The sequence below is a fragment of the Cariama cristata genome, unplaced genomic scaffold (genome assembly GCF_000690535.1).
Source record: "Cariama cristata isolate BGI_N322 unplaced genomic scaffold, ASM69053v1 scaffold14465, whole genome shotgun sequence".
Classification (NCBI taxonomy): Eukaryota; Metazoa; Chordata; class Aves; order Cariamiformes; family Cariamidae; genus Cariama; species Cariama cristata.
This window is the reverse complement of record NW_009619318.1, coordinates 33,551-60,267: the sequence shown is the minus strand read 5'-3', so window position 1 is coordinate 60,267 and position 26,717 is coordinate 33,551. Positions and strand designations below refer to the sequence as shown.

General features: G+C 46.2%; 1 protein-coding gene across 1 annotated transcript in view; it reads left to right on the top strand.

Moving 5' to 3' along the window:
* GABRA3 (gamma-aminobutyric acid (GABA) A receptor, alpha 3) overlaps positions 1–26,495 on the top strand; it is a 30,918-nt gene extending 4,423 nt beyond the window's left edge. Inside the window, exons 4-8 of the mRNA XM_009701212.1 lie at positions 9,626–9,708; positions 13,478–13,621; positions 15,297–15,449; positions 18,030–18,241; positions 25,942–26,495. Coding sequence (XP_009699514.1) covers positions 9,626–9,708; positions 13,478–13,621; positions 15,297–15,449; positions 18,030–18,241; positions 25,942–26,271 — 922 coding nt within the window. The 3' untranslated portion in view covers positions 26,272–26,495. The remainder of the gene's footprint in view (positions 1–9,625; positions 9,709–13,477; positions 13,622–15,296; positions 15,450–18,029; positions 18,242–25,941) is intronic.
* Positions 26,496–26,717: the final 222 nt, after the last annotated feature.

The following is a 26,717-nucleotide window of genomic DNA, read 5'->3' as shown; positions in this document are numbered from 1 at the left end:
GCTTTCCTTGCTATCCTTGTTTCCTACTTATGTAGCACCACTGATCCTCAACTTAAGCACATTCTTGCAGGTAGCTTTTCTCTCATCATTCATGTTGATTTTTTTTTTTAATGTGATGAGGTAGAAGTGTTGGGATCTATAGTTTGTGGAGTTGGTCACTTGACTTATTTTTGTTCCTGACCTCTGATGGGGTATGAAATCAGGTTTCCAGTATTGGTAGGGGAATGTTAGGATGGGAGAATTTGTTATTCTCCAGCATCTTGAGAACAAATCTAAATTTGTTCAGCATGTTACACTAGAGCTATTTGAAACATCTAATGAGCCCAAGCTTGCTTGTGAGAACAATGGGATTTTTTTTTCCCTCTTCATGGACTCAGAAATCAAAATCTGTGTAATCAATGCACATCATTAGGAAAAAAAATCACCAGCTTATTAAAAACTATACTTTGGAGGTGCCAGGTTTGGAGAGACCATTGGAAGTCCTCAGTTTAACCCAGCCCATGTTGTCCCCAGCCAAGCTTTCAATGGGAGCCCCAGAAATGAGATAGCCCTGCAGCATGAGACCCCAGGCAGAGATACAGCCTGCGCATCCCCACTGTGAGCTCCAGCAACTGGAGCCTTCCTTCTAAAACACAAGTCGCTATTGGGAACCGTGCTTGTGCAGTCATCTTCTCTGGATTTCTCAAGAACAGCCCTGGTACATACATTTATCCCTAAGCTGCAACAGGTGGAGAGCATGAAGAGAACTGCCTTGGCGTTAATTGGATGTTTGTTCCAAACTATTCAGATATTCCCATATGCTTGTAAGCTCTTCACCTACGTAAACAATGTTTGCCACCTGGGGTTGATGTACTAATTTGCCTTCTGAGGTAAATGGGCTTATAAATGAAAAAACAAGCTACTCATAGAAGCACAAGAAAGGTATGGAGTTGGTTTTGGAAAGGCATAAATCTTTGTTTTCAAAACTAATTTTCTCTGCCTCCATCTTCAGGCCAATCCTAACTAATAACAGGCTTCACTGTGGATTCTGTGTGCTGAAATGCTGCACTCTCACCTCTGATTTTTGAGGACCAGAAAGAATTTCATCTCTTCATAGTTAAGCTATCTGGGAATCTACATAGTGTCAGCAAGTTTTACAGCCTACGTTGATAAATAATACTCTGCTTTCGTGCAGAGTTCTCAAATATGAGCTAATCCTGCTAGTGCCCTGGGGGTTTAGGTCTCCACACATCAGTGATCTCACGTTACTGAGGCAGATGGGGTAAATGAAGGGAGAAGCCCAACTTGACTTGAGGGCTTGGTTCTGCTCCCAGCTCTCTGACCTGCATGTGGATGACTAACACTCCCCCCATTTGTATCACTGTCTGACTGTAAAGTATTATAGGAGCTACTGGCATAAGACAGCAAAAAAAGAATTCAATTTCAGGGCTTTTATATCATTTCACTTCTTCTTTATTCAGCAAACAGCCATTAGCTTCAGCAAGTTTTGTGTGATTGAGAAAGTATTGGATTTACTTTTCCGATTAGGGCTGGGCAGGTGCCAGGATGGCAGCATCACGAGGTTCTTTGGAATGAGCTTCTTGAAGAAAATGGAGTCATGGTATTTCTTAAATAAATTCAACACATCCTTCAGTTTAGCTGTCTCCCAAAGAAGAGGGGGATGAAGGAGGGTCTGGACCTCCCTTTGCATGTGCTCCTGCCCACCTTAAATGTACCTTTAAGGCTTTGTAAGAGGTGAAGATCCCACTCAGAGATACCCAAAAGTTGAGGGTTGGATATGAGGCCTTTTGTCACATGTTGTATTGCACAGTACCAGGAGCTGCTTTTCCTTACCCTGCACTGATTGCTGCTGTGCAGATGTGTGTGCAGCTATCCTGGTAGGGCTCCAGGCAATATTGGACCAGCCTGACGCTGGTTAGAGCTGGCCAGATGGCTGTCTGGAAAGCACTGCACACTGCACGGGACAGTGTGTCAGGGGCGAAGCAGGGCTCCTCTGGATTTGCAGTTCAACACATTCAGGATGAAATGTCTGTTCTGGTGCATCTGATGATTGCCCTTCTCCCTGCTGCTGAAGAAAATGCCTGCTCAGGGCCACACAGGGACTTTTGAGTGGGGGCTCAGAAAGGAAGATGCAAAGGGCACAGACTGCATGGTCCAGGACTGTGCATCAGGCTGAGGCTCAGAGACCAAGTCCTATCTGGCTCTGCTGCTCAGAGGCCCTCACACCTCAATTCCCCTGTAAAATGATGATGATGGTATCACCATCCCAGGAAAGGGCTGGAAGGAGACTCATGTTTTATGTCCACGTGGCACATTCACTGTTCTCCCCCATGCCCAGGAGCATGCACATGGGTCTTTCTCAAAGGAAGGAGGAGGACCACGAAGCCAATCCCAGCCCCACGCAGCTGACATCCAGCAAAGTGCAAATCCCAAAGAGGCATGCTCTGTGCTGCCGACTAGGGAGCAGGTTTGGACCTCCACCAGATTTCCCCTGGATTGGCAGGACTGCCCAGGTGATCCCTTGCAGGCTCACTCTAGACTGGTACATTGCCATGCAGTTTGACTCCTGAGACATCCTATTCCTGTACTTTGTACCAGCCAATATCCTTGAAGGATCAGTTCTGCTGATGTGCAATTAGAGGCATGTCTCTTGCTATTTATCCTGCTGTGAAAGCCAACTTCTCTTAGTCGAGGCTTACATTTATAGATGAAGTTGCTCTGGTGGAACAGCAACTCTGACACATGTATCCAGCAAAATTACACCTGTGTGACAATATTTATAGCTCCTGGAGAGAGCCTCTTTATCACTGACCTAAGCTTCAAGGAGTCACACACCAGCTGTAGCTGAGCATCCAGAGATTTCCTTTAGTCACAGCACAGCCTCCTCACAGATTGGTGCAACGTCATGGTGCAAACATCTGATCACTGACTCAGGCCTTGGCACCTGGGTGACAAAATGGCCTTTGCAACCGCAGCACAAAATTGCAGTTCTCTATTTCCCTCCTTCTGGCTGCTGAGGAAGGGACAGGATTACTTATCCCTTTGCCTCTTCCCTGCTACTCTGGCTGCCTTAGAGGGCATGGGGAACACAGTTTTATTGTGTAGCCCTGCCTCTGCAGTCCTGTTTGTGGAGCTCCTACGACATCCAAGTAGTTCAAGCCCAGCTAGGGCTTCAAAGTTCTGGTGTCAGACCTGAGTACAATAAATTGGGAATTGTGCATGGATTTACACAAGGTACAGACAAAACCTCAGCTGACGCAGCAATCTCTGGATGTACTCTCTGGCTTGAACTGTGTGGGGCACATAGACAATGTTCTGGTTCTTCCTGGCCTTGAAGCATATGAAAGTAATGAAAGCTTAATGCTGTACCAATGGGATTCAACTTTGTGAATCCAGGCTTTAAAGAGCTCTCCTGCTCTTCACAGGGACTGTCAGAGTGACATGTTGAGGCTTTGTGGTTATTGTCAGAGTGGTTTCCAGACAATATGTGCTCAAGTTATGCACTTAAAGGATGTTTTCTTTAACTGCCAGGCTGACACATTCAGCTGCATGCCCAAAGACTTTACCTCAAGAACCTGAATTGCTAAAGACAACATGAAGTCCTTAGCGGCGGTGCACGAGCACTTGGGAAGGAGGAGCAGTGAAATCCTGGATGAGGCAGAGGCAGAACTGGAGAGAAAGCTGAGTACAAAGGCACCCAGGAGACGTGGAGTCCTACCGAGGATGTTGAACTCCAGATAACAAGTCCTGTACCTAACATGGCATGGTCAGGGCTTTGAGCTTCACAGGCTGCTTTTTGAAATCACAGAGCTTCACGGTGTCTCTCCCAGCAAAGGCTTTGAGTTGTCTTTATGGTCTCTTTTTTTCAATCCCTAGGCAACTTGTGAGAGCTGTAGGCTGGAGCTTGCAGAACCCTTCTATACAATGGAGGTGCAACCATCATTCTCCTTTCTATAAGAGCAGCAGCTGGAACATCCCAGCACCAGCTCCTCTGGGTCGTACAGAGTGGCAGCTATTTGGCTGCATCCTACATCAGGGCTGATCCTAGACAACAGCATAAATTGTCCTAGGCAGACCAAAGCTAGACTTCTAAACACACAAGCAGACAAATAGAGGAGATGAGATTTGCACAGCATGCTTTTGCCTGCCTTACAGATTCTAGAGCGGATCCAAAGGCAGAAATTATCTGTTTTCCAGGCTTGGTTTTGTGCAGGCAGACTTTTGTAAGGAAGCTGTCCCAGAAGGGAGAAATCTTCAGAGATCACCTTATCTCACTGCATTTCTGCCATCATGGGCTGAAATCTCCAGGGGCTGGGGAAGGATGGAAAGTGAATTCAGTACTTTCAGATCCAGCATAAGGATCCTAGAAGCAATTTGGCTTTCAAGCTCAAACCCCAGCAATTAAACCTAACCTAGATTCTCACACAGCCTAAACTGTAAACACTATTTGGCCTGACTGTGGTTATTAATGCATATCCTAGAGGAGAAATCAGGACAAAAGTCAAGCAATATCCCTGGCATAAACAAAGTCAGTTCTGCTGTGCGGGGCGCTGTCATGTTTTTGTACCAGACATACACCAAGGGATTATTACATTTGCATCCCAGAAATTGGACTGAGATTCTCGCTTATCCTGAAGCACTACGCAGGTAACGACAGGAGCTCTAATGACACATCAAAGGCTTCGCTAAGCTCCTGGTAACCATGAGAACGAAGCTGAAGTGGTTTGTTGTACCGTCATCCCTGGGAGAGGTATGTTTAGCCTGATTCACGCTTCTTGCCATTGTGTTGAGCAGTTCAAAGGACTTCCCATGACTTTAAAGAGAAAAATATGGTTTCTCTCCTGGATGTTCCAGTTTCAGTGCCATTGTGCCAGCAAAATGAAGAGAAAACATGAGTTTGGGGTTTGATTTCAAGACAGTTCTGCTTAAGTTATTGCTAGCACCTGGGACAGATGAGCGAAAGGATACCACAGCTGGATTATGTGATTGCTGGCAGCTTGGCTTTTTTTCATATGCTCTTTGGGCTTTATAATGACATTTCAGGGCTCAGATATCTGGACCTGAACAGGGCATCGGAGCAATGAAGTGAAGCACTGTGGCTACCTGACCATAAGCTCTCTTGCACAGGCTAAGGGGCAAAGATGAGAATTTCTGCAACAGGCTTTTTCCCCGAAATACTGCAGAGGCAATGGTAATTTTCTGGGAAGTGAAATACATTCCTCTTAGTTTGACATTTTGACGTTTCATTAGGCAAAGCATATGGTACTGAGGAGCCCTTTGCCAGCAACAGGAGATGATGGGGAAAGCCAGTGCAAGGGGGAGCAGAAGGGGAATATGGGCACTCTCCTGAGCAGTGATTGATTCCACAGATCATATAAATACCTCTGCTAATTAGCGCTCTGAAAGATGAGTGTGTGCAAGAGAAGCTGCAGGAGGGAAGTGAAAGATGGCCAAGGGATGTGGGGGGCAGATGGGTGAGCAGTAGCAAGCAGCAGTGGGGAGAGCATCTCGGGGAGCCAGCACACCCCAACAGGGGCAGGGGCAAAGCAAAGAGGATTCAGGCAAGGGAGAACACCTGGGAGAGGGAATACCTGTATTGCTTCCCCCTTCGGCAAGGAAGCTGACTACCTTCTTATGTTATCTGTGACCACGCTGATTTCTGGCAGGCTGAAGTTGCTGAACCAGACTCATCTCACTGGAATGATATGGCATTTTCTTTTTTATTTAATTTCAGGAGACTTAAAAGCTCCTTCAGTTGTAGGTGGAGAAGTGGCAGATTAGTTTGCTTCATGGTTTGTTGATGGATTTATTGTGTTGTTTACTGGCTCAGCTAATAAAACACACTTTAGATTTAAAATGTGACTGCTGCATTCCCACACACCTATGGAGTCATCCTGCATCCATATAAAGTTGTCTCCTTCCCTTGACAACACTTACTCTTTGTTGGCCATGGCCTGGAGAGGGCAGGAGGGTATGGCCAAGGCCACCTTGTGCCCAGCTGGTGTCTGCTGCCATCCTGGCCCCCTCTGAGGCTCTTTCTGGCTGCTCTAAATGGCACTCAACCACCAGACCCGCAATCCTGTCCTTTGAGTTGTTCAGCCTTATTCATGGTGGCTGTTGATCACAGTCAAGACTTGCAAACAGTACAGGGGATGAAAAAGCCCTTCGTGTGTTTTTGGGGGAGTTCAGGGTACATCAGAAGGAAAGCGCTGATCAGAGGAGAGGTCCTTTGGAAAAGCCAACTTTGGGAACACCCAGCTAAGAGCTTTTTGAAATAATGAAGTAATTAGTGAAGTAAATGAAGGAATAGGGAAGTAAAAAAGAAAAGTCTTGTGTGGCCTGCTAAGGGAGGCAGGAGAAAGGCATCAACTTTTCCTTTATACAAGTGACAGTGGTAAATATTAAAAGCAAAAAGTCCATTGCAGTTGGAAAGGACACAGAAAGAACTGAATGGTAAGATCCATGAGGACATGCTTGACAAGCTTCCCAACCATGAAGCTCCCCAAGTGAATTTTGAGCTGAGAGAAGAAAGCATCACAAAAGAAACAGAACAGGAGGAGCAAGGCTGTTGAGTCCACACCTTGCTGCCAGGTTTTCATACCTGCTTCTTGAAATCCTAATCTTCATCCAGATTACAAAAGAGAGCAAATGAGCAATTTGTTTGTGGTGGCCTTTGAGTGTCCAGAAGAAAATCATTCCAACAACGTGCTTGTAGGCTTGTCAAAATAGTGGTCAGTCTTTCTTTCCATTGACTTCAATGAGTCTTTGTTGAAGTTGTAAAAATTAGGTCTTCTCTCTCATGTAAAACAGGTACATTCAGTCCAGAGATGAAGAAGAGATCAGCAAGTCAAAAAGACTGATTTGTTTCCAAGGAAGTTACATTGGCCACACAGTGGTTCTTGGATTGGCTGAGAAAGCCAAGCTGGGGCCAGACATAATGCAAGCAGGACAGTCATCATCACCTCTTTGTCGGTAGAATTACTGCAGGACATAGTGCTCACTATCCATGTATGTGGATTCAGAAAGGACTGGCAGACTCAGAGTAGAAAAGGTCCTTGGTCTCTGGTGCACTTGATCACCTGGATATAGCCTCTGAATCATAGAAGCTGTAAGTGACCGGCTGCTGGGAGACAACAGCAAGGTGTAGTTTGCTCTGAATTCACCCAGGTTTCGTACTTCTCTATAAATATCCACTGGCCTCCACTACTGGAGGTGGAGTCACCGTTCATAAACCCAATAAACCCAATAAATGTGATTAACCTGGCCAGAGTATGGAGCATTGTCTCAGCCAAGACTGGGCTGTGAGCCCTTGAGACCCAAGGGCTAATGGTGACTCAACAGCCAGCCCCTCAAGGCTTCAGTGCAAGTAGTCCCCATGGCGTGCATGGGGACCATGTCCTGCTGATGCTGAATAGCTAAGAGCTGTTTATCAGGACTGAACCTGTCCTGATTGCAGGATTTGCTTTTACAGGTTTTTTTCCCTGTGTGGGATGGCTTCTGGGGCACAGCGGGGCGGATGGGTGCAGTGGAGACAGGACAGTGGTACCTGGCACTGAAAAACAGCAGAAATGAGTGTGTGCTGCTGTTGCATTAATGAGCAGGGAGGTGCCACAGAAACACTGTGGGGCTGCGTTCAGAAGGTCTGCAGGAAACTCACTGCTTTCCTTTGCTAGCTCATACAAGAAAAAGATGTAGACTTCCCCATGAGAGGATCTACTCTGCGGCACTGTGACCCCAGTGATCACTGCAAAGGGATCACATGCCTTACCTCCCAGACATTCCCAAAGGCTGGGTTAACTGGGATTTAAACCCCTGCTGTGGGTGCTGCAGGGGCTCCAGGTCATGCAGGAGGGTTTTGGCCACCCAACCCTGCCCTGCTGAAGTCACGGCAGCTTCCAGCTCTGCTCCTCTGCTTCTTGATTTAATGCCTCTGCTTGTCTGTTACGGGGATGCCAGCTTTCCTAAACCCTCTAAAAGAAGCAGATGAGGCTGGATGTGGGTCTGAAATCGCAGGGTTCATTTCCTCACCTGTCAGAGCAAAATTCACAGCCGGCAGAGAGTTTCCAGGGCAGCCTGGGCTGCTCTTGCAGCCGACACGGAGCAGCTGTGTGGGAATTTGCTGCTGCTCCATCCCTGGCTTGCACTGGTGTCCGCCTGTCAGGGCACCATCTGCCGCCTGCAGCCACCGTCGCTGCAGCCGCGGAGATCCCCTGCCACCTCCAAGACACCGTGATTCTGCTTTGTTTCCCCCACAGAGGTTTTTAGAGCGATTTGTGAAGTACTTGGTTTTAGCCACCAAATTTTTTTATGCGAAGTTTAAAAGACAGTCCTCTTTTTTTTTTTTTTTTTGTAAAATCGTTTAAGGTTCGTCCACCTGAAAGAAATAACCTTTATTTTTCTTTTCTTTCCTTTCTCTTTTTTCTTTGCTTTTAGCAAACAAAATCTGAACCCTTTTTTTTCAGGGTTTGTTTTGCATTTGACTAACCCTCAATATTTTCTATGAAGAATAACTTACCTGAACATTTTTCCAGCTGAAGGAAAATATCTCAATAGAAGCTTTCCAATGTGCTTCTGAGTTGCTGTTCTGTACTGCTGAGTTTTCCACAAGCCACCTTCAGCCTTAGGTCTGTGCACTTGCCCTTTGCACCCACCTGTTGCTGCTGTCATGATTTATTTGTTATTTTGCTGAGCCATCAGAACTGAGTCCTTTTTTCTACAAATGGTTACTTCAGAGAAGATTGTATTGGACATCTCCTGGGAAGCCATCTGTCCTGGTTCCCCCTCCTAGGCTGCAGGCTTTGCAGTACTTCAGGAAAGAACACGAGCTTAGAGCTACCTTTTTTAGAGCCTTTGATAATGGATCTTTTTATGCCTGGCCCCATGTTCTGCAGCATACAGCTTTTATGGTTGTGCCTGCCTCACAAAACCGCTTCCTGACGAGCTATGCTACTGGGATTTGGTGGATGCATAAAGCACACAAGTTGTCGTGTACCCCCCCAAAGAGCCCCAGGACACACAGTTCGGTGTCTGCCCTCAGCATCCTCTGCAGTGCCACCAGGGAGGGAAGAGCTGGGGAAGGTGGGATGAGGTGCCCCACGTTCACAGGCATGTGTTTTACCCTGCTGTGACACTTGCGTCTTCATGGCTCTGACTGACTTTGTTCAGCAAGCCCAGTAGCACTGTGGCTTCCTGACTGAACAATCTGCCAGCCCTCGGTTCCTTCCAGGGAAGACCAGGCCATGTTCCCTCGAAGCCCTTTCCCTCTGCTTTCCAGCCATGGTCCATGAGATGTCCCCTGGCCCTGGGCATTAATGAGCTCTTTATGCACAGTGCATAAGCAAACAGAAGTTCTGGGCTTTGGCAGATTTTCTGATTGAGCTGAGTGGATAAAGATGAACTCGGTCAATAGGGTTGAGTTTATACAATGGGAAAGGTTGCCAGATCTGTGTGCCTGCTGTTCTCTCCGCAGCTGATGGCCTTCTGCCCAGAGACCCAGAGGTTAGTGACCACATTGAAGCCTTTGTCGCTTTTGATGGATGCAGAGCAAAGACATAGCGGCAGAAGGGCCAGGTGGGAGCCTTTGCAGATGCATGTTTCTGATCATGCCCTGTGTTTCATCTTGTAGGCTAACGATTCATGCAGAGTGCCCCATGCACCTGGAGGACTTCCCAATGGATGTGCATGCTTGCCCGCTGAAATTTGGGAGCTGTAAGTACCCTGATCAGCCTCTGCAGGGAGGTGGATATGGAGCTAAAGAACAGTCCTCTGTATGGGTAGTGTTTTCCAGTTTTTTTAGTAACAGTGTTATTAATTATTGCTGATGATAATGTGACCAAAAATTTGTTTCTGTTATCTCATACGTGCAATTCCTACCATCATGAGAAATGGACAGCAAGAAAAGCTGTGGTCAGTTCAGGCTAACAGGATGGGTTAGACACCTACGGTTTTGCTGTAAGCTTTTTAGGGAACTGGGAAGAGCAACTTCCCATTGCCTTCCCTGCCTTCGGTAAGTGGTGCTGCGTCTTCAGTGCTGCCTCAGGAGGGCCAGCATTGGTGGAAAACTCAGAGATGCTTTTCCTTCATCACAAGGTGATCCTGGGGGGACAGATTTGGGAAAATAGCAGTGGTGTCTGCTGCTAGGTGTCCTGTCCAGCTTCCCTACATCACTCCTGCCAATCTCTGGTTGCTCTGGCTCCATGCTCCAATGGAGCTTACAAACCCCTTGCTCCTCTTCAGTCTGTCAGGCAAGCTGCTCTCAAGTAAAAGGCTTGGAGACTCTGGGAATCTTAGTCCCAACACCCAAGGGTCCCAGTTTAGGGAAGATTTGCAGGCTGCTGGTGAGTTGAAAGCTGCTCCCAGCCTCTCAGGCTTGCAGCTGCTCATCTGTGTGAGCTTCCCATACCCTGCCTAGGAACAAGTTCCCTCTTCTCTCCCGTAAGCAAGTTAAATTTATTTGGTGTTGTTTTTTTTTTTTTTTCCTAAAGTGACTGGGAACCAAATTCCAAGCCACTGGTTTACCATAATGTGGAAATAAATTTCCTAGTCCTGCATTGCCTGGAGTCTTCTTCAGGTCCAACAAACTAAGCATTAATCTCAGTCTCTGTTGGTGTTAGATGGAAGAGTTACCCACCATCAACTAAAGAATGAGTCCCCACAAGTAATCTCCCTTTTGGACTCTAAGAAAACAGAGAAACCACAACCTTTCGAAACTGATACTTCCTTCCTGTAGCCATTTGGGAGTTAACTAAGGAGAAAGTTAAAAAGTTTGATTGACACCAGAAGAAATCATGTTTATCATGTGTATCTGCTCCTCTGCCTCATGACAAAATGCATCCATGAAACTGGATTATTCAAAACTACTAAAATAAAGTTATTTCTCAGGCAGCACCTAATTAAATGTAGAACTCGTTGCCACCAGACATCACTAAGGCCAGTAAAATAACAAGCCTCAGAGAAGGATGAATTATTAATGTTAATTGACCTTGTGAGGAGGAATATAAAATCTCATACCTCAGGCCTAAACTCTGGGATTATTACAAGACTTGCAGGAAGGCAGATTACTCCACATCTAATTGCTTTTAATGTTTCTTGGTGAGGAAAAGAGATTAATGTGCATATTTCTGCTGGAACACCCTTTGGGGTTCTTCTGGGTATTTTTACTGATTTGGCCTCTGAAAGATGAGAGTTTTGACACAAGCAGCTCGGAGAGCTGCTGCTGATTAACATTAGTATGGCTCTTTCTAAAGCACCCATCTGCATAGCATCTGAGTTTACCTCTCCTGTGTTGGAGTAGGATTAAACTAGTGTTTGCACCAAAAAGCTGTCAACTGCCGGAAGATGCTCATTTGAAAGAAGCTTAGAGTGGGTCAGCTTTGTAAGTAGAAGGACAATGCCAGGGCCAGACATGTGCTATTCAAAGGATAGCCAAATTTGCCTCAGTGACCACCTTCCAGTGATCCCCACAACCTGAATGGCTCATCAGTGGCCTTCAGTCCTTGTGCCACAATGGCAGCCACCCAAAGAGGGAAGGCAGAGAGCTTGCAGGAGAAGTAAGGGCATCAGGCATTTCAGATAGTTTCAGCTGCCCACCTGCATCATTCCTTGGACCAAGTGCAGTGAAGCTGGTGGCTTTACCTATCACCATGCTCCCTAGAAGATGGATGTATGCAGCACAGAACAACTGTTGCTAAGCCAGTCATAGGACATTTGTACAGCAGCTGTCTGTGACTAGGCTAGCAGAAGATGTTGCTGAAGTTATCAGCTCCACTGAATGTCAAAGAGCAAATGTCCTCGTTTGGATTGGACTAGACTGCATTGCAAGTGAGGCATTGAGCAGAACCAGAACAACTTCATGGCATTACATATGTTCCCAGGATCCATGCCATGCCTATGTGACATCAGATATGCTTCTGTCCCAGGCAACCAGATATGTAGCCAACTGTGTTTTCAGGGATGACAGCCATGAAACTGGGGGCAAGTTTCCTTTGTAGACTGAGAGTGGCAGTGGGTGAACCGTGACTGCTGGAGCAGAAGGTGCTGCCCATCAATGTGGAAGAGCATTGGCAGAGCTGTGTGAAGCTAAGCCTGAAGGAGAATGGAGGTCTCCAGAAGCATGTTGAGAGCTGGAAGGAGGGATTGGAAAAGCTGAGTGTTGCACATCAGATGAGAGGTGCCAGCCTGCAACAGAAGTGCTTAGGCAGGACACTGGTGTGCTGAGAAACATTGGCTGATTATCAAAACCACTCCTTCCACTTTGCACAGTGCCTGCTTAGTATTTAACAAGTTTATCAAAACCTACAGGGCAGGGATAACAGTGGTTGTTACAAAAAGAACAGAGAAATCTGGTTGTCTCAGGACACAATCTTCTACAAAGCAGGAGCTGAGACATTTCTGTAGCAGACCTGACCCATTGCTTGACCTGACCCCAGCCAAAGAATTCCTTAATGTTTTAATAGGAGAAACAGGTGGTAAAAATGAATTAAAAACTTGGTTTAGTGGACTTTGTTCTTCCCTGAAAAACTGATGCAGAGTCGCTATGGACAGGAAACTTGGGCATTATGGGGAGAAGTAGCTCCTAGTGTAGTCTGGAGAGACTCAATTTCTGGTTACTATAGGATTGGCAAACCCAAGAGCGTGCAGGTGCTGTTGGGAGAGAGAGTGGCTATGAGGACAAGCAGGGGTTTGGTCACAAAGGCTTGTGAAGGTGATGGTGATTGTGTGTGTTAGAGAGAGGTATCTGCATATGGGGAGCTGGGCAGGTGGGATAGAGAGGGGAACTTCCAAGCTCCTGGAAGGATGCCCTGGCCCTGAGCCCAGTGCTGCTGCATGCAGGAGTCCAGTAGCACTTGCCTGTTGTGTCCCTTGCAATGTGTGAGCAGGCTTTTCTCAGCACTGCCCTCCCTTGCTGCCTGGCAGATTGACCTGGAGGCTGGCAAACACAAGGTCAAGCAGGGGAAAAAGCATCTTGGTGGGAGGGCATACTGCATCCAAAGCTGAGAGGCTTGGAGAGGATTGCTTCTGAGTGAGGGTAAAGATTTTTAACTTTTTCTCCTTAACCTAAAATTCAACCCCATTTGCGTTTAGCCTTCCTTGCCAGCTGCTGCCAGCATGACTTTCTCGGTCCTCGGCATGGCAGGGCTGTGGCCATCCCGCTGCCCCAGCAGCCTGCTGGCCTGGACACCTTCCTATCTTGTCTCTGCTTGGAGCCAGCCCTTGCAGAGTCAGTATGTCAAGGGGACAGCATGTCTCAATGACAGTGCTCTTCCCCCTCTTCCAGCTCCCTTCCAAAAACCCCAGCTTCCTTTTGCTCGTTTGATTTAACAGTTGTTGAACTGCCCTGGTCTCTGGCTGTGCTTGGCTGTGCTCAGCCATGTGGCTCTGAGGAATGCACAGCAGGGATTAATTTGGCTACAGGCTAATTTTGATATCTTTTAGGTGAGGCAGGAGCCCAAACCTCATTCTTCTTTCTCCTCCACAGATGCCTACACAAAGACAGAGGTGATCTACACCTGGACACTGGGGAAGGATAAATCAGTAGAAGTAGCAAAGGGTGGATCTCGCCTGAACCAGTATGACCTGCTGGGCCATGTTGTTGGGACAGAGATGGTTCGATCCAGCACAGGTACTTGTGGGACCATGATGCAATGCATGGACTGAGCACACTGTCAGATGAGGTAGACGCATGGGCTTTGAATGCTGTGGTTTGGCATAATTATAGAGGGAGCACCTATGGGCAGTGAGCACCACAGTACTTCCGAAGCCACGTGCTGTTGGATAATATGGCTGGGGACATCTCGAGCAATCACCAAGAGGCAGTAAAGCATTTAGCTTTTAGTGGTTTCCACTGAAAGAGCCTTGTCACCCATGCCCTCTAGAAAATCGATTTCAAGCATCTAAAAGTGATCTGTTCTGTGGAAAACTTGCCCCATCTTGCCTAGCTGGTTCTTGGTACTGTGGGTTCATTTGTCTCGGATCCCTTTCCAGTCCCTCAGGAGAGCATTGCAGGCAGGTGAGGCAAATGCAACATAATGTTCAGTGTGATTTTCACTGCATCTGCTTACACAAATATTATAATAGCTAATAGAATATTATCCCAAACAAATGTTTCCTCTGATTAATGACCAATATTAATCATCTTTCTCTCCCATCTGCTGCTCTTCCCTTCCCCTCTGAATCCAGGTACTGATAGCTTCTGTTATCTCATGTGTATCTCTCATATTTTGTTTTTTCTTTTCTTTTCCTTTTTTTTCTTCTATATGCACCAGTAGTTCTCTCATTTGAGGATATTTCCTCTCTGGTGCACTTGATTTTAATAGTATCTGTCTGTAACAACTCATATCACCTCCCTTGGGGAAATGTGGGGAGTCCAGGGAAGTAAATGTCATAATATCTGGCCCATCTCTCTACTTAAGTTCTAGTAAAATGTACAGATGAATAACCTGAAGCGGCAAGAAAGCTGCTAAAGTCTCCTATGTGTAATGATTTAGCAGAGGCATGCTCACAACAAAAAGGCACAATAATCCGACAAAATACCCAAAGCTTTGAGTGGACGAACAGGGCACTGAGCGAAAATAGGGACAGCTGCTTCTTTGGTATGCAGCCCAGACCTTTAACAACAGAACTTGCCCTGATTTTTGAGATGGATACAGTGAGGAAAGGTGAAATATTTTCAGGATTGTCAGAGAAAATAAAATCCTTTGTCCTGAAAGCCTGCTGAAGCACTGTTAGGGTCTCTCTAGGCTTAAGGGGTCTTACCCACAACATGGCTCCCTGGACTGGAGCAGAAAAGGGATGGAAGCTGGGTCAGGAGAGACCCCCCAGAGGTGTCTTGTGCCTGGGGTGAAATAGGGAAAGCCTATTGCCTGGTGGTTTGCTGGCATTGATTTCCTTTTGTCCCACAACCATTTTTTGGTGAATTAAAGAATTCTCCAGAGAAGGAGGAGAAGGAGCATTTGAAAGGGCAAATGCTATGTGGAAGTCATCCAGGCTACACCAGAGCACGTACCTGGCATGGTACAGCAGTTGTGTGTGCATGTGCAGGACATGCAAAATCAGTGCTGACAGTGTGCTGCAGCACACATCCCTCCTTCACACGGCTGTTTGGGTGGCCTGCAGTACTGTAAGATACCAGGGCATGCCAGCCAGTAACAATATGACACACACACTGCAATTTCATCTAAGAACTTGAAAGTTTCTTCCGGATAGATCTTTAGTGGTTTAGAGATGGATTGGTGGTCAGCTGGCCCCACCCTGGAAAGCACCATCGGCTCAGCATCTCTAACCAGCTGTCTCTGCAGGAGAGTATGTCGTCATGACCACACACTTCCACCTCAAGAGGAAGATCGGTTACTTTGTGATCCAGACCTACCTACCCTGCATTATGACGGTCATCCTGTCCCAGGTCTCCTTCTGGCTTAACAGGGAGTCTGTTCCTGCCCGAACAGTTTTTGGTGAGTCTGGGAGCATGGGGGCATCCTCTCCGGTTGGGGGAGAAAGGCACCAAAAATGATAGGAGATAGACTGAGTATCAGAGCTGGTCTTTTCCAGGCCTTGACCGGCATCAGTGAAGCTGCTGGCCATTTCCCAGAATAGCTCTCAGTGTCTTCCCAGTGCCCCTGCTTCCACTGAATCACAGCAAAAATACTCCTGTCCATGTTTCTGCTACAAGCCAAGCCATAAATATTAACAGTAATCAACGTATTGATCATCTAATTATATGCATTTGGCTGTGTCTGCTTATCTATATTGGCTTTCAAGTTGAGGAGAAGATAGGTACGTGGGGAGGCATTTAAAGCTCTACCTTTGAAATTGTTAATGTGCCCCTGGTCAGAGCTCGACATAACAAGTTCCTGGGCTGAGGCAGTATAACTGCATGGTAAATATATTATTATTTTCTTCAGCTGGTTTCAGATCTTCTCTCCGAGGCGAAGTGTCAGGCTGGCATTGCATATATATTAATAGCTTTTACAAACATTTAATAACAGAATTGCTTTATGCTTTCCTGCCGAGACCTTTAGTTCAGGATCTGCACACACACGCTCACAGACGAGGTGTGATGCTGCAGGACTGTATTTCCTGGAAATAACATTGCCCAGCAGATACTGCTTAACAGAGAGTATATTGGACAAAAGTCACCAAGCACAGTGGGGATATATGGTACCACCTGCTTGTGGATTTGAGTAAGACAGAAAGTGGTGTGGTTTCAAAGATCATGAAGCATTTTCTCTGTAGCAAGAGTCATGATAAAAATACTGTCATAAACCCAACAAGGCTGATGTCCTCGTTTCTGGACCCTCTCCGCAGGCCTGGACCTTGTTCCTGTGCTGTGGACTGGAACAGGACACAGGGACTGTCCCAGCTGGTTCTGCACCCTCCTAAATGAACTAGAAGGGAATCATTACAGTTTTTGTGTTCACTGGGGATTGTGAAATGTAGGTCATGAACAAGCTTTAAAATTTACAGTTGACCCCAGCTTCTCCTTGTTAGTACTGGGTTGCCTTCCCTTCCCCAGTGGGGCAAATACTACAGCAACCCCCAGGGTGGACTGCAGCTGCAGGGACCTGGGCAGTTAGTATGGCCAAACTGGTTTGCACAATCCAGACTACAAGAGCTGTGTTGAACAGTGATAACAGTGAAGAAGAGGGGGTACAGCCCCTTAGCACCCACTTTTTGATGTTTTCATCCAACAGAATGGAAAAGGGAGGGGCTCTGACAGAAATCACATGAAAAATAGGACCAGCTCAGGCATATAGTCATCGATGAACTTCCCTCACTCATCTATGTGTGAATTATTTGCAACTAAACCCACAGAGTGCACACGCGGACCCCATGTCTGTCCATGCCCCAGGTGGGCTCTTACATCTGCATCGATTCTGAGTATCTCCGCAATCCCAACATCAGGGGCGAGCCCTTCTCTGAGGATATTTGATTCCCTCCCATGTTATCCTGAGATCTGCAATTAGACAGGTTTCCTTGAGTAGCAGCTCAGAGTGAGCAGACTGAAAAATTAAAACCTACCTTTGTGAAAAATGTCTCTGCTCCCAAATTGCCTTGCTTTCCTATTAAGAAAATAACAACTACAATCGTTTATTCCTTTTTTTTTCCCCTCAGAAAGTATTGTCAACAATATTATTGAAACTCTTCCATTACCAGGAATATGGCTTAAGGGAAGTGAAAATTAGTCAATATTTTTATAATGTTTTTAATGCATTTTTAATTGAAAAGCACATTATTGAGGAAAATGGATAACAATGGTTGCTTGCTTTAATGAAAAGAGCTTTAAAAAGCATTTTGCAACGGATCATTTTTTTAAGATAAATCATTGTGACACTCATGCTGGCGGTTTGGACCTCTGACAGGTGCCTGGCCATGGCAGCAGGACCCAGGATCCCAGGTGTCCATCCACGCAGGTCACAAGACACTATTTCCAAAATGTTGAGAGAACCACATTGGATGAGCAGCCAGTTTCTGGTCCTCCATGAAGTTCCCAACCATCTAGCTGTCTTTTTCACTGTTATTTTATTATTTTCATTTTATTGCAAAAGCAACCAGAGGCTTCTCCATGGCATATTCTACATGAGGGAGCTGGGTCTAGCTACTAGCAGACAAGGAAGTGAATGCAGGTGCCTACCTATGAGCTAGAACTTTTTTATAGTGAGCAGAGATCTAGTCGATGGAGTTTGGGGAAGATTAATCTCATCCTAATGCAGCTTTTTGCCATTGATTATATGAATTTGAAATACTCAAAACTGAACCAGAGAAGGTTCTGAGCAACCTGAAGTTGGCCCTGATTCAAACAGGGGTTGGACAAGCCGACTTCCCTTCCAACCTGGACCATTTTGTTATTCTGTGAATTGTACCACAGACTTGGGCTGGGTAAAGCTCCCTTAATTACAGCGGGAATGTGGGCCAAATAGCCTAGAGGGTGGTTCCTGAATTTACATGAAGGAAATGCCAACTGTGTAGTTTGAGAAAGTGTGGGTATGAGTGTATGGTCTCACACTATCCTTGTCTCCTGCTGTGTTCCACAGGTGTCACCACTGTCCTCACCATGACCACACTAAGCATCAGCGCAAGAAACTCGTTACCTAAAGTGGCGTACGCGACGGCCATGGACTGGTTCATAGCCGTCTGTTATGCCTTTGTGTTTTCTGCGCTGATTGAATTTGCCACTGTCAACTACTTCACCAAGCGCAGCTGGGCTTGGGATGGCAAGAAGGTGCTGGAGGCCCAAGAGATGAAGGTCAGCCCTGTGGCCAAGGCCGGGGAGGAGGGGGCAGCAAAGAAACGCTGCACAAGAGAGCTGCACTAGGGCCAGGAGTGGGTAACATACAGCCCCACAGCACTCAGGGAGGCTGGATGCTACTTACTGGGGTCCCTAGCTCAGGTCTTGACTGGAGCGGTTCTTGAGGGTCAAGGGAGGAAAGGGTTGGAGGTCTAGTCGCTGTGCTTAGCTAGAGAAAAGCACCCAGGCATGACTGCTCACTTTCCCCTCTGTCCTTCTGCGTGAGCATTTGCTGGTGGCAATGTGAATGCATGCATGTTTTGGTCTTGCTCTGCCAGTGGTCTCCTCTCTCTTTTCTTCCTCCAACCCATAAATGCCCCACTCCATGTTGCAAGCATGCCACACAAACTCAAATATGCCACGGGATGCCAGCCTCACCAATGGAGATGGTCCCTTTCCGCTGTGTCCTCTGCAGCTGGTATCCCTGACTGTACATCTCCCCTGGCATGGGCAAGCATGGTGCAGCAATGGGGAGGTCTACTGCTCATGCTCTTGCCCGCAGCTGTCGGCAGCTGCTGCTTTGTAAGCTCAGGCAAAGAGGGTGGGTGGGAAGCAAGAAATCAGAAATGGCAACTGGCAGTAAATTAGAGCCTGGCATCACCCACGTTTTCCCTTCTCACTCGGGATCAGTCTCTCTGGCAGATTCCTTCCCGACAGCACTGCTACCCCTGCTCGTGCCCCCTCCCTCCTAACTGATTTAATCTTGGCTGCGCAGAGAAATCGCTTACTGTAGCATGCTGCTCCTTGTTTGTATTTATTGAATCAATTTGAAAATCAGCTTTGTCCTTGTTCCTAGTTCAGGAGCCTTTATATTTTTCTCCTTTGCATTTTAATGTGTTGTTTACAATTGTTTTGGAGCTGTATTCAAATACCTGGCAGAATTGCTGTAACTTTTGGGAAGACAACAACCAGTCATCTCTCTGGTGTAGAGGTCAAAGCAAGAGAACAGAGGCCTTACAGAGAACCACAGCAATCACTGGGTGTTGAATGCCTCTCTCTTGTGTTTCTTGGACTCTCTCTAACTGTTTGCTTTTGCAGCTGTGGTCTGAGCAACAGACTCATGGCAGAAAGGCTCCAGAGGAGACCTGTTGATGGTCTTCCACTTCCATCGTGAACAATAACGCTAATCTGGTCTCTAGAGATGAGAGAAGCTTTTCCTGGGTCATTGGCATAAGCAAAGCATCAGAACAGGTCCTCAAAGCAACCATGTCCCTTTCAGGGATGGGTAAATCAGCACAAAGTCAGGATTCACACAGCCTTGGGCAATTGTGTGAACTGGGCACAGCCAAAAAAGCATCAAAGGCTCAAAAGCTTCAGTTTGTCATAGAAGAAACACGCTCCTTTATTTATTCATTGACCCAGCATTGCAAGACCAGCAGTGCTGAAACAGTAGGGTAAGAGCGTGCAGAATGTTTGCACATGTGCTAATGAAACAAGAAAACAAAGCAGGACCAGGAATGTTTCAGAGGGAGTGCTCTTTGTGAGTTTGCTGCAATTGGTATCAGGCTAGAGAATCAGGAAGGACTCCAAATTTGTGGGTGCTTTTTCAGGCCAACCCTGATCTTTACCTTAGAAGGCTAACCCATTCCTGGTCTCTGCAGCTCAGAGAGCTCCCTGAAGAGCAGTGGGCTTTCAGGGAGCTTGAGAGTATGGTATGTCACCATATTTGCTTTTCATCTTTATTCCATTGAATATTTCCAAGCAGTGAATTTGCTATACAAGGAAGGTGCCTCATTGGCTCTGTTTCAGCCTTTAATTAGCTCTTCTTGAAATAATTGACAAGCCAGGTGGTTGAAACCACAAAAGAAAGAGGAGGCAGAAGAATAACTATTGGCATTTTAAAGTGTTTGTACCAGCAGAAAAACTAGCTCGGGCTGAGCCCTGATCTCTGGAGAGCCTTCCCCTCAGCCAAAAAGAATGCTCTTTATTGATGTGATGGCAAAGATCCTCACTCCAGGTTTGATTGTTTCCTTGTATGAACATTAAAAAAAAAAATAATCAATAAGCATCAGCCCTTCCCTCGCCTCAAATGTAGGCAGCAGCAATGCTTCCCACCCCATTTGAAAGAAATCACTACTCTGCTAAAGCCGCTGGTTGCTGACAGGCACTCCCAGTGTGTTCACTCTCTCAGGGCTGGTTCCATTCTCCCTTTCTCCCCTTCATCCAGCCCATCAGTTTAGATGGGAACAGAGCTTTTTTTTTCAGGTAGAATCTAAAATAACGGGCTGATCTTGGTGAATTGCTGATCCCTGCATCACAAATGATCATGATGATGTTCTGGCAATAGCCACAGTTGGGGTCTGGTTCCAGCTGGGAGCTACTCTGCACGTTCTCTGCGGTTCTCCTCTAAGGAAAGGCAGGCAGATACCACCATAGATATCATCAAAATCTCCCTTTAGCGTGCACTCTGATAAGATTTGACTAATGATTCTTGGACCCAAAGATTTTCCACCAGTAATCGCTAATTGTGGATGAAGGATTTCCTCTCTTTTTGTACGGCAGAGTGACTGCAACCAACATAGAGGTGCAGATCAAAAAGGAGAGAGTTATCTGGATCCAATGTGGAAAACTTATTAGTAAAGATTATTTTTTAAAAAACATTATCAGGAGGAAAATGGGAGATAGAAGTAGTTGGGGAGGAGCGAAAGGCAAAAGAGACTGAAAGATGAGTGGTTTCAGTAGCCAGCAAAGCTCCATACCTCCAGCATCCTCAAAATATCTTGTTAAAAGGATCCACTTCAGGACAGAAGGGCTCTGCCTGAACAGAGTGAGATGTCTCCATCCCATCCTATCCATCCATCTCATCCATCCTAACCATCTCTGGAGCAACAATGTCACTTCCTGAGTGGCTGTTACAGAGAGATCCAGAGAGACAACCATAATGGTGACTTTGCTACTGGGAAATTCATGAAGCCGGCAAGGATGACGTTTACCAGGGAGTTCCATGCAAAAAAATATTGTCTGTTCCTCAGGATGGAAGATGCTTTGGATCTTTGGAAGATGCTTAGTTAATCCCACTTCTGCCTGCAACGCCATGTCTAGGCATAAAATCTGATTTAGCTCTGCATCTGTTCTTGTATGACATTGCCCTGAAATCCTGGGTGGCAAGAAGCAACAAAAACAATACAAGTAGCTGGAGTCAGACACAGGAAAACAAGGAAGAACATGCTTTTGATGGAGGAATAGTCCTGGATCCTTATCCTTCTCATCCTTAAGACAATAATCCTGTAGTGCATGGTGAGAAGGTTAGGTCCAGGGTTTTGATGTACTTTTCACATGTCTTTTCACTAAGAGAAAGTCACAAAAAAACATCCTCCATACGTCTCTGTTGATTTGATCATCGTGGTTTTCTGTCTTGTACTTTGGAAATGATGGGCATGCTTGCCATTTGCACTAGGTGCCTTTTCCACTGATGGAGCAAAGCCTAGTTTTTCGTCCAACCCACTCTTCAGCAATTCTGAAGTTTGTGCCCTGATCCAGGTCACTTGGGAATCATTTCTCTTTCTCCTTTGTTTCTTTCCATTTGTGGCATCTTTGTTTCAATACCCCCCCTTGCCAACAGAAAGGAGCTAGAACCAACCTTGACAGGCCACCATTTTCAACCAGTTTGAAGTCTTATAGACTCATGGGGTGGTTCAGACCCATCTCTTTTTTTTCCACCTCACTATGGTAAATATGTTTTTGCTGGGACCTTCCCTTGCTGACCATGCTCTGCAGCCCGCGTGTCATTTGTCCTACTGCACTTGCAATCACGTCTAGCTCTCCATAGGACTGCAAGTGATTTACGTTCTCAGCATCTTCACTAGAATCTGTGTATCATTCTTCAACAGCATTTCACCCTCTTTCTCTCAACACTACCTGCGTGCCGTGTTGGGCTGATTATTGACTCCATCCAACCTCTGAGTCTTTGGTGATGCTGGGAGCATAAGATCATTGGGCTCAGTCCCACATAATCTGAATGAAGAGCTGGGAGGGATGAGTGATGCCAAAGGTTACAGCGGCAGCTGACAGTAACCTGGCATTGATGCAGCCTGCTTGTTAACGCAAGATTGCATTGTTCGGAGCCCTTGGCTCTGCTCAGGGTACAGGCGTCTCAGTGTAAAACACTGTGCTGCTATTCTCTGATAGGATCAAGTCTCTGGCACGCTGCAGAGGGGAACTTTGGCTGACATGAGGAAGGAGTGACATGGTTGCTGGAACAGCAAGTGCAGTTGCTGAGCTTTGAATTATAGGATACAAGTATGTCAGAGACTAGAGCTGCTTGGGGGTCATTAAAGTGACTTTTCTCTAGAATGGCAAGTGGCAGATACCTTGCATTTCTCAAGTACTGTAGATATTAGTGATGGTAACCTTATGAGTGGCCTGTCAGAGGGATAGTGCTTCCAACCAAGTTTCTAGCCAAGGAGCAGGGGCAGAGAACTAAATCTCCAGCAGATCATAGGCAGAACCAGCAGTTCCTATAATTTAGAGCTGTCAGCTCTGCAACAGAGAGGCTTGAAGACAAGAATATTTAATAAAAATGCTATTATTTTCCAGTATATGTGTGGTGGAAGAACTTGTCAGACTGCAATATCCAGGGAACATATTTATCTTTAGACCACCTTTCACAGCTTTTCCCTCAGGGGAGCAGGGCAGGGACAGCTTTGTGCAGCAGTTCAGTCTCCCTGTGCCCAAACTGGGCCATAAACGCAGGAGTTGCTTTGCAACATAGATGTTTCAAACAGGACAAGTTTTCAAAGCAAATGTGGGGTTTCCTTCTGTTTGTCCACTCTTCTCTTTCAGTAGGACGTGCAACTCCTCACAGATAAAGGTGCAAGGGGAAGGTTGGGGGCTACTTTGCAGCTGACAGCAATAAGCACATTTTGCTTTGACTGTCAAAATCTTGCCTGAAACATTTGTTTATAAAGCACAGCCCAGTAAACTTCAAGTTGAACCATTTCTTCTGACATCTCAGGAGTAGAGCACATCCAGAGCACACACGTGTGCATTGGTGTAGGCAGTGTGTGCTCTGGGTGCTTCCCAAAGGCTACCCAGGCTCCCAGCTCTGACCAGGGCAGAAGATGCCATAGGCAGCTGGAAAAAGGCCTTGACTGTAGGCTCCCAAGCCTCTGCACTGCCTGAACAGCCTGATCTGAGGTCCAGAGAAGCCCAAGTTGATGCTTGGGGCTCTGGATTATACCAATAGGAGCAGTAGCTTGCTATCACCACCCACAGCATTCATTCTCCATTTCAGCCTGTTGTTTTCAAATGCCTTTGGCCAGGCAAGACAGATCCACTTTCCAAGCTCTGGGGCAGAAAAGCTAGCCAGGTTGAAAATGTCATGTCAGTTGTAGTCACCTCATTCCCGTAACGAATAACATGGCTGATTAACACTAAAATAATCACAGTGCACTTCAAATTACATTCTGTGAACAAAAATCTGTTTTTCATTTCATTACTGATTATTAATTATTTTATTACCTCCTGTAGCTGTGTTAATAAGTAATCATACTTAAGCATATTTAAATGTTTTAGAAGGTGAAACAACTTGAGTCCTTTATTTGCTTCTTGTCAGCTTTTTAGCAGGAAAAGTTCACCTGCTGTGCGGGGGGTACAAGTTAACATGACTCTCATGATTGCAGAAATCAGTTGCTCAGTTAATCATTAAAGATTGTAACACCGTCTCCCATAAAAGACTATGAATATGGTCTGATCAGTGGTTCAGTCTGATCTGGAGTCTGAAGACATTTAGACTTCCTTCTAACAAAAAGTTAATTTCTGTAATTGCTGGCATTATTACAAGACTACAGGCCTGGCTATGATGTTATTGGAGAGAGGTTTAAAGATTGCACAGAAGTCTGCTTTTAATGGCACTCTGAATATCACTGTGGAAAATTCATTTCCTAAGGTAACCAGAAATATCCATTGTGACTGTGGACCCATTTAAAATGGAAGTACAGCATGAAAGCTAAAGCCCTTGGAGTATTTCTGCAGAGCAGCCTGGGTGAATCTGGCCTTTCCAGCTCCCAGTGCTACCCAGCGATGCTGCCTCCTACCAATTCCCAGGCTAGGGTTGGTGATGAACAGGTCCTGCTGGCTGCACACTCTCCCCTTCTCCTGACGATCACTTTGTACGTGGTTCCCTCACATGTACATGCAAGACCATGCCAAGCACCCCTAGGAAATGCCTGGATGAGCCTTACCTTGTGTTTCTGTTGCTTTTTAACAGAAAATGAGATCCGAAGTCACACGTGGTTCTGAGTTTAGGTATTAGATTCCCACCATGAGTCATTGCTGTGTCTAATGCTGGCTCTTGGTGTAATTACAGTGGACATCGCATGTAGTACGTGAGTGCTGGGACGTGTAGAGTGCCTAATGTCTGCATATGAATAGATTTAATTCAATGAGCTTCTCCTGGTAGACCTGGATTTCTTTATATGATATGGTCTACCATGCAGGTGGTCTCAGGTTCCTGACAGCAATAGGAAGATCCCCAGAGTCGGGGCAACACCTATCATGACTTCCTAGCTCCATCTTCCTGTCCACTCGTCTTCATTAACATACGAACTTTCTTCAGCATCTTCTATCATCCTTCAGTATATCATAAGTGCCTCTTTTGCTGTTTGCTATGCAAGCTCTCTTCCCTTCATCATGGGCAGCATGGCTGTCCCTGGAGCCTTGTGGGAGGGGTGCATTTATCTCCCTTGATTTGCAGCAACCCTTAGATATGAAGGCAAGACGAAAGTCTTCCCTCTGCCCTATAGTGCCATGTTGAGCAATCCTGAAATCCAGATCTAGTGCAAATGCCTTCCATCTGTTCTGTAACTTACCTGGGTAGGTCATGAGATGCTCTGAAGGGTCCCAGAGGTATTTTGGACATCATGATATTAAATTGTGAGGTATTCCTGTGAGGTATTCGGGGCACTGAGGCAGTGTATGATATGGCCTTGTAATAAGGTGCAAAATATTTCGATGCTGTCACCCGCATTTTTAAAGCCACTGGCTTTGTGCTACAAAAAAAAAGGATAGAACTATAATCCTCTCTGATGTCTCCTCCTCTCACCTCATTCAGGAAGCAGGCCACTAAAGCAGAAAATCAAGTTCTTCCCCCAGGATGACCGCATGGGTTGTCATTCTTTTCTAAATACTACATTCGTGCATCATCTCTCCATGGCTGAACCTTACACCCAACAGAAAACACTGACCTGGCAGCACGCAACATAGACCTCAGCCAATCAAGGAGTCACCCATCTGGGGCAGCTACTACTCGAGTGCAGCTGCACACACCTTTTTATACCACTACTCTGATCTGAGGGGCTGCAAGGAGGCTATAAACCAGCTATGTGGTTTCAGTTATTTGACTTGCAGGAGGACCTAGGTGCCAGGCCAGGACCTCTTTGTGTTACATGCTGCATGCCAGGCTTACACAGAGTAGCTGGTCCACCCTAGTCCAGCATGTCCTTACGCTCCAGCAGCCCTCAAGTGGCAGATGTCATGGGTTCTGACCACCTTGTCACTACATCTTCCTTCCCTTCCACAATGCCTTCTTCTTGGTCTTTTGCTCCTCACACCCTTTTCCATCTTCTCATCTGGACAAGCAGGTAAACTCAGAGGACAAAATGTTGCCTATGCAATTCTACAGTCACTTCATCTCTGTTTTTTTCTTCCACCTTCCCTAGAAAAAAGAGCCGGTGGCACTAGCAAAGAAAACCAACAACACCTACAACATTGTTGGCACCACATATGCCCTCAACATTGCCAAGGACCCTGGCCTGCCCACCATCTCCAAGAGTGCTGCTGCCACTGCTGCTGCCACCAACATACCCCCCAAGATGCCCCGCATAGAAGAGAAGCTCCCAGAAAGTAAGAAGACATACAACAGTGTGAGCAAGGTAGACAAGATGTCCCGCATCGTCTTTCCAGTCCTCTTTGCCATTTTCAACTTAGTCTACTGGGCCACATACGTAAACCGGGAGTCAGCTATCAAGGGAATGATCCCCAAACAATAAAACCGGTCACAAAAACCTTCCATCAGTGAGCACCATCCAGGCAGAAATTCTCCAGGGCTTTCTTCTTTCCTGTTTTGTTTATTTTTGTTCATTTGATATTTATTATTACTATTAGATCTTTTTTTTTATAATGTAAAAAAACCCTGTGATTTTAATTTAATTCTGTATACTTTAGTTTCATTTTACTTGTCTCTAATGATGAAAGGAGGAAAAAAGGATCATAACAAGTTGTGCCTCTAACATCGTGCGTCTCATGTCCCCCCATCCGACTAAGTCACTCTATGCTTCCATCTCTCCTCCTCCACTTCTGGCCATTCCCACGATCTGCATGCCACTGTCATTCCACGCTCCACTCTGCAGGGAGGTGCTGCTGTGGTCCAGCCCCCTCCTCCTCTTCTGCGATGGACTGCCCTAGCATGGTGGATGCTCCTGGTGGCCTGGGCTCA